Raw genomic sequence first — 12,862 nt, forward strand, 5'->3', positions numbered from 1 at the left:
GAGAAGAGACCAACACCCTTGTTGCCACAACCCCCTTTCAGGTAGTTGTAGAGAGCGATAAGGTCTCCCCTCAGCCTCCTCTTCTCCAGACTGAACAACCCCAGTTCCCTTAGCCGCTCCTCATAAGACTTGTGCTCCAGCCCCCTCATCAGCTTTGTTGCCCTTCTCTGGACACTCTCAAGTACCTCAACATCCTTCTTGTAGTGAGAGGCCCAAAACTGAACACAATATTCAAGGTGCGGCCTCACCAGTGCCCACTACAGGGGCATGATAATATAATGGGCCCATGATTGCATTTGCAGCTGCTAGTCTTTCTTGTCTTTATTTTTCATGTATAATTTATCACAAAGCTTTTTACTTTATTTACAGTTAATTGTAACAAATCATTTTTAGCAGTTTTAAGTTCCCGTCCACTGTCCTGGGAATATTTTAATTGTGTCTGTACCTTTGAGCTGAAGATATCAACAGTTTATTGAAAGGGTAATACAGTATCCAAATTCATTTAGCCCACGCTTCCCTGATGATCCTGAAACTAAATGTGAACCACAGTGTTAGGCTCTCCTGGGAGACTCATTGTTCTAACAGACTGGTACTGAGACTAGAAAATTCAGTTCACATACATGGTGGAACAGGTATAAAACAGAAACAAATTTGTTGCTGTTGAACTACATGTAATACTTTGCTCAAGATTCTGAATCATGCTATGTGCCCTTATAAAGAGACAGAGCAGCTGAAAGCAAAGGCTTTCCAAACTGTGCTAGTATTAATTTATTTGAAACCATGATTTTTTGGGTGTAACAAGCAATAATGTGGGCATAATTTGTTTAGGAAATTGTAAAATTTTTGTTCATAGGAGTGGTACATCAGTGACATTTTTATCATTTAGTCATAGACTGTGGATATGCTCAGGCATTTCTTCAGCCGCATGAATAAAGGTATCTGAATTAATCCTGTTTCCCATATAGTTTATGAGACCATGCAGTTCTGTGCTTTTTGCATTGTTTATGTTTGAGCCAAAGTCTCAAAGGGCAAGTAATCTGAAAAACTTCAGCAATATGGTGGGAAGTTCCTCTGCATGTTCTTGTGTATGTATCCATTTATCTGGAGGACTGTATAACCACAAAAAAATCTGCTAATCTGAGAATGCTGCTTCCCATAAATATAGTGGGTGTCTTGATCTAAATTTTTATTATTTTGTGTTTGTGGCTTGTTTTGTTGGGTTTTTTGTTTCCCCTCAGGTGTCATAATTTCTGAGTAAGAGGTTGGAAAGCAAAAGTATGGCTTTTTTTATTTCCCTGATGTGTATCTGAGAACATAGCTTGTGTATAGAATAACCTTAATGCAAACCTCATGTGCTAAACTAAGACTGGTAATAACATTGAATTGCTCTTTGGAAATGGCAAGTAATGTTAACCACTAACTCCAGGTTTAATATGTGGTACTTCTAGCTGTTTTTTTCTTACTCTGCTTTGTTTATTTCTTGATTGAACAATTCACTTCATGGTCTAGCTTTTGCATGTAGTGTATTACGAATTTTGGGAAACAGCTTGTTAATCCAGTACAGAAAGGCAGAGGTTGCCTGGGTTCTAGATTCTTAAGAAAGTGGGGGATTTTAGTTTTCCATAATCTCTGTTGAGGATTTGATATTTGCTGCAGCCATGCAGTCAGGAGAATTTGTATGATAATGTCTCCTAAACAGCATAGCTGATGAAGTGTGCTGCTGCAGTGCTGAATAGTGGTGTGAGCAATACAGATTTTATTCCTCTTTTTGCCTCTTGTTTTCACTGGTATAATGCACAGTGAAATCTGATGTGAAACTTGGGAGCATACCAAAACCAGAATAATTAGCTGCAGGAGGAATAAATACAGTCAGATATGTGAAACTCCCCTGAGGGAGAGAAAAGCAGCAGATGCATTCTGATCAATTAGTGAAGATTAGGCTTTTTAAATTTCCCAGCCAGTGCTGGTGGTTGTAGCTGAGCCCTTCAGGCTCTGCTGGCTGTGAACAATGGAGATGCAGATCTTTTTTTCTTCCTTTTTTTTCCCCTTTTAAAAAAAATGTTAAACATAAGATATTCGGCACTTGCGATAATCATGGCCCCCCCTACTGTGCCAGTTGAAACCACTCCCTACATAACCAAAGCATATCACTCCCCATGATTCTGAAGGTATTTTACATTTCAATACAAGCTTTTGTGCACTGAACCACGTTTCTTACAGACAGTACATCTGAAAAAAAGGAAAATAATTTTTGAGGAGACAAGTAAGAATGACTCGAACAGCACCTCATTTTCAGAGCTCAGAAGTATTGTAAAATCAAGCTTAAAGCACTAACCTGCTTTAACTTAAAATACTGGAATATATAGTCTAGTAATTGTTTTAGTGTTTATTTGTTTTCTAGTTCAGAATTCAATAAATACAGCATTTAGATTGCTGCTAAAAGTATTTCAGATTACTAAGATTTACATTCATAAATATATAATGTAGAATCATATCACAGAGTTCAGATCCGATCTTTGGGCAGCTAGCTGTATTTCTGAGTAAATTTTCACACAGGACTCATTGTACTTACATGTGTTCAGGTTCTGTGGTTTTTATGTCAACTGTGCCTTCTGTGATGGCTTGGATGACTTATATTTCCCACTGGTTTGATGAAGATGATTGGTATGAAGGACAACAACGAGTAAGAATTCTTTAATATTTTTCTTTTTTACTTTCTTTATATTTTTCTTCTTTAAGCTGCTGCTTATTATATTACTAGTACCAAAAGTAATATTCCCATAGTGGTACTAAGAAAAGATTTGTAGTCGTTTTCATGAGATCTTGTATCATAGATAAGCACATCTAAAAATGAGGTTTTTGAAAATTAATGTTGCTAGCTAGATAAAAGATATTGGAAGTTTGGTGGCCACCTACTTGCATTTTTTAGGTTGCATAATTTAGTGAGTAGTAATTCTTTTAGTATGTAATGAGATAGAAATCAAGTGTTTAATTTTATTGTATTAAGAGGAATTAATATACTGTGCATGGAGTAAACCAAAATAACTATAAGCAGTAGTTGAGTAAATCAAATATTTGGGAGATATTAAATTAACCTGGAGTAATTTCCAAGTTGTACCTTGGATACATGTATATTTTTATTAACATTTTTCCAAGGAGGAGGAATCCTTACTATAGTAACATTTGCAGGATATGTTGGATATATTTTTTTTTAATGTTTGTTAACTGCATGCCTTGGCCAAGCTTGATCTACTGCTGCTCCCATAGATTTATGGTGGGAAGTGAATATAAATCACATTTCTTTCACTGTGTCAAGCTCCTTTTATGTAACCTTATATTTCTGTAATTTCTATTTCTCATTTTGATAGTATATTCTCAGCTATTGACTCAGAATGCAGGAGATGCTACTGAAACAGCTGCTTTAATTGTATTATTGTGTGTTACTTGGTAATGCCAGTTATATGCTCATAATTATTAAAAACTAGGAGATTTAAATACTTTTACACTGTTCTCATTTTTCATGTTGCTCATGGTATGAATGTTTCAGATATGGAGTCATCTTTTAATAGCTGCTCATCAGGGATTCAGGTGTGAGATGTGCCAAGAGGTAACTTTATCTGAAATCAGAAGTGTCGTGTTTGCAATTTGCCAGCAGAAAAGCAATCTTCTGGTGATTATGGTAGCGCTGTGTTGGAAGATGAGTACAAAATTCTTACGGAGAGTCTTAGATGCTTTACACTGAGATCAGACATGGTTGTATGTATTTCTTTGTATTACATACAGTATCTGAAAATTATATTTCTGGTACCATATGACTAACCAGTACTCCATAGATTATGGTTTTGTTACCACTGCTATGTATGATGTCTCAAGTTGATTAAGTATGTAGTTCAACATTCCTGGTGATGTATTATTAGAAATACCAGCATTTCTCCCTGCTCTGTTTCAAACCCTAGTATTGCTTTTTAGATTATCATGTTAAAGTTACATGATAAAGGATATTCTAGTTAAAACTGTACAAGTAGTGTAGTCAAAACCGTCAAAAACACTCCTTTGTAAGACTTACAAGTTATGATTTTTGTTTTTTAATGTTAAATTGTTGGCCTTAGGCTTTCTAAGCAGGGTATCTATCTTGGATTAATATATTTGGCTTTAATTTCAAATAAGCATTTGTTTCTGTAAAATTCAGCCTCAGGCTGTGATTTTAAATTGAAACTTTTTCTAAGCTTCAGCCAGAGATCTCCACATTTTTAGGACTTCTTCCCTTGTGAAGCTAGAGATTCTGTGGTTAAATCTATTCTAGTAGTAATTTGGCCTCCGAATTATTGCAGAGGTTTAAAATGTCTGTGAACACTAGTAGAACACTTGCTTTTAAAATGATTTTTTTAACTAATAGTGTTCTTTTCCTAGCCAGCATCTGGATAACTGAATGCACTCATTTTGAACACTTGCTAGGTTATCATAAGTTAGGAAATGTAATCTACAAATGCTGGTTGCAAGAGTCTAGCCAAGGCTTCCGGTGGTTTTTTGAAGACTCTTGCTGAAATTCGAAGCCTTGTCCATGGCACTGTCTTCTTGGCTCTGGTTAATCTTCTGGTTCTCCAGGAGCCACAAATGGTCTGTGTGCCACGAATTGTATACAAAAGTAGAAAAAACTTCTCTAATTTTTGCAGAGAAGCATATAAACTCTCTGTCTATTCTGCTCAGTGGTAAACTACCAACAAGCAGTAGATTACCTAAGTTAAATCCTGCTTAGTTTTTGTGTAGAGCAGTACATGCATAATTATTCCACATTATTCTCCATTGTGACTGTCATGATTAATGTAGTCTTTGCTCATCTTTTGTACAGAAGCAGTTGCTTGAAGTAGTGTGTGTACAGTCTCACTAAGACTATTTAGAGACCTTCGTTAGTAAATCTAGTTTGATTGTCCACATCAAGAACTGAAAATTCTTTAGCATTTTGTGGTACTCCACACAAAGTAGGAAGAATTTTTGTTTAAAGGGGGTAGCTCAACTGATATTGAAGTATATGGTTCTTAAGAAATTATAACTGAAATATGACACTGCCATCTATTTCTTTGTTTCTAACCTTTTTTCCTTATGGATCTAGTCAAATCCATAACAACTGATCTTTGACAATATACATAATGTCAAAGCTTTCATAGTGTAAGATTTCTTCTCATCTTCTGATGTGCTTACTTTTACTATTGAGATTCCCCAGATTCATAAAGTAATAGATATAAATACATTTTAATGTAATGGATAGATAGCATAGAATAGAATTTAGAAAATGTACTAACTTCTTAAATGCTCCTTCCAGAAACAATAACGGTTTTAGAAATTTCATTGCTCTGTTTAGTCTTAGTACATGTAATTTATGTACTGGCTTTTACATTGCGTATGTACCAGAATATTTCCAGTTATCCTTTATTTCATGGGTCCAAATTTTAATTTCTTAACATGGCTATAATGTGCTTGGTGTTTTCTAGCCCCATTGGAAAAGGGCTTGTACTAATTATGCGTATGTTCTTACATGAGACTCCATGCTACTGAGGCAGGCACAGCCAGGAAGAAGTTGGTTTCTGCTGTGTGTTGCAGACACAGAGATCTCTTGGTAGGTTAGAAGACCTTAACGTTTTTAACGAGATAAATTCATTGTCCATTATCTGGTGCTTCAAACTGGTCCTATTGGATAGGGTCACGAATTTGAAACTCTGTGATTCACAGGTCACATTTTCATCTCCAGTGGGTTTTCCCACAACGATGAGTAAATATGCCCAATGTCTTTCAGGAGACATCACTTTTATATTACTAAAGAAGATCTTTAATTATTACATTATCATTGACGTGTTGACAAAAATACTGGTACCTGGGGACAGTAGTCTGGATGAGAGATAAGTTTCATATGTCAAACATACAGGAGTGACAGAATGCTTTCCACATAAGAAAACATACAAACTTAATTGGAAGATAGTGACAATAGAATGAACAGAAGCGGAGGACATGAACACTGCTGCATATAGCTGTTCAGGAACTGGGGTTTTGTATATCCAGAAGCATATTGATTAACATAAGGATACTGTATATTCATTTTTTGTGCATGCCGTATTGCATATGTACTCATATGGACCACAGTCACTAACAATATAAGCATATTGGTTGTGCTTGATGGGTATAAATTTATGAATACTTATAACATGCAAGCACATCCCTTGACAATTAAAAGGTACTAAATGATGTTATTAAAGAGCTATTATTATTCTGTAAATATCATTGTAGTACAGTTGGGAAAATACAACGAGCAATAAAATACACTGAGTAGCTAAAGCAGAGAAAAACGAGTCAGGTTAAAATTAAAATGGTGCCTGTTAAAGAGCTGCAGTTGCCAGGCTACTGACACTGCTGTTTTGTGTGTGTGTGGTGCGACACAATGCTGAGTCTTTTCTCCTGCATCCTTTAGTAACTGCATTATTCTGTGCACATCAAGATTTAGTTCCTTCATCTATCAAGTAAAGTGATTTCATTCTACAACCAGAGCAAGATTTTGCATTTTGGGGAGCAGCGAGGTATTGGAATGAACATGGATGTTCTTAAGTGGTTTACAAAAAATGATACCTATGCTAAGGTAGGGCTTATCAGGCATTTATCTTTAAATTACTGATATATAGCTATGTCTATGTATCTAGTCCATTCAGTTGTTATTTTTAAATAATATTAACTTTATGATATACAGAATTTCAGTTTAATTTTTTTCCTATATTTAGCAACAAGGAAGGACTGAGAATGTCGCTGCTCATGCCAATTGAAAAGGAAGGTTTTTGTTGTCCTCCGTCTTCCCTTCATCTCCTTGGAAACTGTGGGCATCCTTTGATAGCTTTCACAGTGTGGTGTATATTTTTTTACATGCACGTTTGTTTTCGGTGTATACTTAAGAGTCCAATATTATTACGTGTACCCCCCTTATTTTGAAATACAGTACTTTTTAAACAAATTATGAAAGATTTCCATTGTATAAAAATGCAGCATGTGTGAAATCATACATATGATTACATATTTTTACTCAATTATACTGCATTTCCGGTTTTGTGCCATTTTACTCTGGCTGTTCTGATGAATGCTGCTTTCTCCCTTGTACTATAAGTGTGTTCAAGAGAAATCTATAATGTTTGAAAAGATCTGCAGGAAACTGCTTTGATGCATGATACTTACAAGACAGTAACAGTCAGTAAGCCAAGCAATTGTAATTTCTTCTAGATACTATTTTACGGAATTTCAAAGAAAATTATACTTCTTAATTACACTATTTTTTTGTAAAACAGTATATAAGTCATTACAATGAGCAGGAAAGATTAACAAATTTGAAACAAAAAATATTAGTCAATGAAGTGCAAACTCGTTGGAATATTTTACATATGTAATTTTTTTTACATATACTTAAATGGGAAAAAATCTATATATGAAGAATCAAAGTTTAATAACGCTTCTTAAGCATGGATTATTCACTCAGTGAAATAATGATATATCACAAAGCATTTTTCATCTAAATGTCGATCTTATTTAGGAGACATTTTCATTTGAAAATGAAATGACTTTAAGAAAAATAGTACATTATCAAAACAATGGTGGTTTTAACTTAAAATTGTGAATGAGGCTTCTATTGGTGAATTTCTTCAAAAAAACATATTAAAGTTACCTTTTGTTTTTAATGTAAATATAGGACAAAGAGAAGACAAATGTGTTGTTCTAATTAAAATACAGTACTTGATATCATATATCCAGGAATGCTTACAGACATACATTTAGAAGTAGGCTGAAATAATTTTATAGCCATTTGATGACAATGATTTTTGGTCATGATTAATCTAGCCTGAATTCTAATCTGTGACATATGCATTTGGGAACCATTAAAATATCCTAATTTATGCAGGTGTCCTGATGACATGAAAAAAATACATAAAAGCCTCTTCATTGTTAATCAGCTGCATGGAAAACATGGAAATAGTAGTGCTAGTAGTGCAACTTTCTCCAAATCCAAAGCGCTAGTCTGTTTTGTGTAATCATGGTAGTTGTAAATCCAATGTAGAGAACCTTTTTTTTTTTTTTGACTCATTTTGTTGGTTTTCTTTTTTGTTCTAGATTTCAGCACTTAGGCTTGAAATCATCCTTGTTCTTAGCTGCTTGGAATAATATTTTCCTATAGACTAGATTTCATGTAGTCAGGAATAACTTCTCTTTCTTATTTCAACGCAAAAAGGAAGATCTACTGTATATATTAACAGGAATATTTTTATACAGAATACTGCAGAATCCTGCAAGACAAATCTGTTGTTACTCTGAAAGGAACATTTGTTGAAAAGCCTGTTTTAGCATCTGTAAGAGACCTTAACTTTACAATCAATTTTACCTGTAATCAAACCGCAAATTAAACAAGACTTAAGATAGTATTTTTTTATGATTAAACTTCATCAAATCGGGAACCTCTTAGCTCCCATATGAGAAGGTAAAAAAGAGGATCTGCACAAAATGACATGTCTGTTATTACTATGAAATAAATATTTGTGCACTCTTAGTGTCTGAATATATATTAACTTTTAATCAGTCTTACATGCAGTAAACCTACAAACTAAAGCTATGATAATCCAATATTGTACATCTAATTCTCTTCTACTTCACCATGGCTTTTTTCATGTTCCTTATCTGTTTTCTGACATACCTAGTGTTTTAACCATCATTTTCTCTGGTATCAAGAGCAAAAACCAAGAGTTCTGGTTCCAGGCATTATTCTGCATTTTAGTAAATTGTTATGTAATCCACTGAATGACTTCAGTTTCAGGAATAGTGGTGGTTAATGGTGCTGTTTAATTTTTCATTGTGACTGTGGAAAGTTTGTGTTGCAGTTCTGAATGCCCTAAATCCAAATATTTCTGAATATGTGTGATTGATCACAGAAGGGATTGCTGGAATTTGTAATTTTACTAAATAGTAAAAGAATGCTAAATGGCAAAATCAGAAATTGGGAGTCTATTTTTTGTCACTTTGTGGTGATGATGATGATGATTCTTTAGATAATAAGATACATTTCTTTCTGTGGGACTCATGTAATGTATAACATGAGATGGATTGCAAATGAACTGCAAGGTGATGCAATGTATAGAACTGTTCTCTCTGGAATCTAATTTATTTGCTGCAGAAGTCGGAGAATTGTTGGCAGAGGCAGAAAGGAAATCTAAAAGCTGAAGCACTAGTTTGTAGGACAGCTGTATATTGTAGCTTGTTTTTCTGTGTATTTCTGTTCTGTTGTTGTACAGCTGCCTCTACCAAAATTTCCAGAGGTTAAACAAGTTTCATTTTCTTTAGGCATTTAGCATTCCGTCAGAACATTTAAGCACTATAACTACAGTCAGAGATATCTTTGAGATGATCAGTCCCAAACATTCAATCTGATCCCCCAAAATAAGTCTCTCAAATTTTTTTTTTTCTTTCACACTTCCCAAAGTGAAAGATAGACACAGAATCTCATGGAGGTTGCTTATATCTATGCATTAATATTTATCTGCCAAGTAGATACCCCAAAAGCACGTAAGAAAAATGGAAGACAAAATTGACATTCAACTTCACTTTCATCCTATGTATATATGCATTAAAATGAAGTTTTGTTACTATTTCTATCATAAGCTTTTTGTCAATATTGACTGATACTGATGTTCCCATGGTTCCCTTGGGTACTGTAGGTCACTTACCATACTTGTACAAAGTTTTTTCTAAATGCGTCTTAATACTAATGTCATTCAGAAGAATATTTCCCCTCCATACAGTTGATATCAAATAGGCATAAAGTGATCTGCAGACAACATATATCTACTAAAGCTGTTACACAGCAACGCATTGCATAAACAACAGTTGCTCCCTTAGAAAACGTGATTGTGTTTGAAGTCACCTTTTTTAATTCCCTTTCCTTTCACAAAATCAGAGAATCACTAAGGTTGGAAAGGACCTTCAAGATCATCAAGTCCAACCATTAATCCAGTGCCACCATGTCCCCTAAACCATATCCTGAAGCGCCACATCCACACGTTTTTTGAACACTTCAGAGATGGCGACTCCACCACCTCCCTGGGCAGCCTGTTCCAATGCTTGACCACCCTCTCAGTGAAGAAATTTTTCCTAATATCCAATCTAAACCTCCCCTGGCGCAACTTGAGGCCATTTCCTCTCATCCTGTCACTGGTTACTTGGGAGAAGAGACCAACACCCACCTCGCCACAACCCCCTTTCAGGTAGTTGTAGAGAGCGATAAGGTCTCCCCTCAGCCTCCTCTTCTCCAGACTAAACAACCCCAGTTCCCTCAGCCGCTCCTCAGAAGACTTGTGCTCCAGACTCCTCACCAGCTTCATTGCCCTTCTCTGGACATGCTCAAGCACCTCAATGTCTTTCTTGTAGTGAGGGGCCCAAAACTGAACACAGGATTTGAGGTGCGGCCTCACCAGTGCCCACTACAGGGGCACGATCACTTCCCTACTCCTGCTGGCCACACTATTTCTGATACAGGCCAGGATGCTGTTGGCCTTCTTGGCCACCTGGGCACACTGCCGGCTCATATTCAGCCGGCTGTCAACCAGCACCTCCAGGTCCCTTTCTGCTGGGCAGCTCTCCAGCCACTCCTCCCCAAGCTTGTAGCGTTGCATGGGGTTGTTGTGACCCAAGTGCAGGACCCTGCACTTGACCTTATTAAACCTCATACAGTTGACGTCTGCCCATCGATCCAGCCTGTCCAGATCCCTCTGCAGAGCCCTCCTACCCTCCAGCAGATCAACACTCCCACCCAGCTTGGTGTCATCTGCAAACTTACTGAGGGAGCACTCAATCCCCTCATCCAGATCATCAATAAAGATATTGAACAAGACCAGACCCAGAACCGAGCCCTGGGGAACACCGCTTGTGACCGGCCGCCAGCTGGATTTAACGCCTTTCACCACAACTCTCTGGGCTCAGCCATACAGTCAGTTCCTCACCTAGCGAAGAGTAAACCCGTCCAAACCATGAGCCGCCAGTTTCTCCCCAAGAAGGCTGTGGGAGATGCTGTCAAAGGCTTTACTAAAGTCCAGGTAGACAACATCCACAGCATTTCCCTCATCCACTAGGCGGGTCACCTGGTCACAGAAGGAGATCAGGTTGGTCAAGCAACCTGTGTGGCTTGAAAATCTGCCTAACACTTGGTAAATTGAATATAACTCTCCTTGTCTTTAAAGATTATAGTCTCAGCTCTTTGACCTAAAGATCCCCTTCTCCATAGTCCATGTAATGTTTTTCCACATAATGTCCCTTAGTCCATGAATCTATCCACAGTATAAACATGTCCTTAAATGAGGCATTCTATAACATAGCTGGAGGAGTAAATTTTTATGTTTGGATCTTATCTTAGCCCATGCTGAAGCACTCAGTGGTATGGTGAAACTTAGCAGAATTGTTCTTCACCAATCTGCACAAGAAGATTCTTTTCTGCAGGAGAACTCACTGACGCACATACAACTGTTTTCCTGTAGTAGGATTCTGCTGCAAGCCCAGCTGAAGTCATATGTATGGAGAGGTTTCAGCTATGAGTTATCTAAATATCCTGTGTATGGGTAGTACTTTCAGTCATGCTCACGGAGCCTTCTTTGGAATGATTTAACTCTGTGCAGAAGAGGTGAATTGTTTTTGCAGCTATTTGGATCTTGTTCTGCCATTTGGATCACCATACTGTTGCAGGCTGTGATCCACCTAGTCATCCTTGTCAATCTCAGCTGCGGTTGTTTGGCCACTGTAGCCTTCTGTAGTGGTGGTAAAGCCACAGTTATTTCTGCAGGTTGATGGAGTAGGCATTGCGACAGTTGATGGTTGGCTTGAACCTGGGATGTTTCTAACACATGAAGTCTGGTTTCTAAATGAATTCAGAGATTCTGTAGAAACTGATGGCCTTCCCTACTTGTCTCCTGTAAATAAATGTGACAAGGCTCATTTGTTTGTGTGGGGGACTTCAATCTACTGGACATCTGCTGGAGGTATAACACGTCAGAGAGGAAGCAATCTAGGAGGTTCCTGGAGTGTGTGGAGGATAACTTCCTGACACAGCTGGTGAGTGAGCCCACCAGGGGAGGTGCCTTGCTAGACCTGCTGTTTACAAACAGAGAAGGACTGGTGGGAGATGTGGTGGTCGGAGGCCATCTTGGGCTTAGCGACCATGACATGATAGAATTCTCATTTGTGAGCGAAGTAAGGAGAGGGGTCAGCAAAACTGCTACCATGGACTTCTGGAGGGCAGACTTTGGCCTGCTCAGGTCACTGGTTGAGGGAGTCCCTTGGGAGACAGTCCTGAAGGACAAAGGGGTCCGGGAAGGCTGGACAGCCTTCAAGAAGGAAATCTTAAAGGCGCAGGAGCAGGCGGTCCCCATGTGCCGTAAGAAGAGCTGGCGGGGAAGGCAACCGGCCTGGCTGAACAGGGAGATTTTGCTGGGACTCAGGGAAAAGAGGAGAGTTTATCACCTCTGGAAGAAGAATACAAGGATCTCGTTAGGTCAAGCAGGGACAAAATTAGAAAGGCAAAAGCCCAGCTAGAGCTCAGTCGGGCCACAGTTGTAAAAGATAATAAAAAACGCTTCTACAAATACATTAACAACAAAAGGAGAGGCAAGGAGAATCTCCATCTCTTACTGGATACGGCAGGGAACATTGTCGACAAGGACAAGGTTGAGGTACTTAATGCCTTCTTTGCCTCAGTCTTTAATAGTCAGACCAGGTATCAGCAGGGCATTCAGCCCCCTGAGCTAAAAGATGGGGATGGAGAGCACAATAACCCACCCATAATCCAGGAGGAAGCAGGTAA

At 37.7% G+C, this 12,862-nt stretch overlaps 1 protein-coding gene across 1 annotated transcript in view; it reads left to right on the forward strand.

The window, feature by feature from the left end:
- Nucleotides 1–2,602: 2,602 nt before the first annotated feature.
- WDR17 (WD repeat domain 17) overlaps nt 2,603–12,862 on the forward strand; it is a gene marked incomplete at its 3' end in the record, with an annotated part of 53,175 nt that continues 42,915 nt past the window's right edge. Inside the window, exon 1 of the mRNA XM_081999726.1 lies at nt 2,603–2,683. Coding sequence (XP_081855852.1) covers nt 2,618–2,683 — 66 coding nt within the window. The 5' untranslated portion in view covers nt 2,603–2,617. The remainder of the gene's footprint in view (nt 2,684–12,862) is intronic.

This window comes from Phaethon aethereus, assembly GCF_964289735.1.
Source record: "Phaethon aethereus genome assembly, chromosome: 4".
NCBI classification, from domain to species: Eukaryota; Metazoa; Chordata; class Aves; order Phaethontiformes; family Phaethontidae; genus Phaethon; species Phaethon aethereus.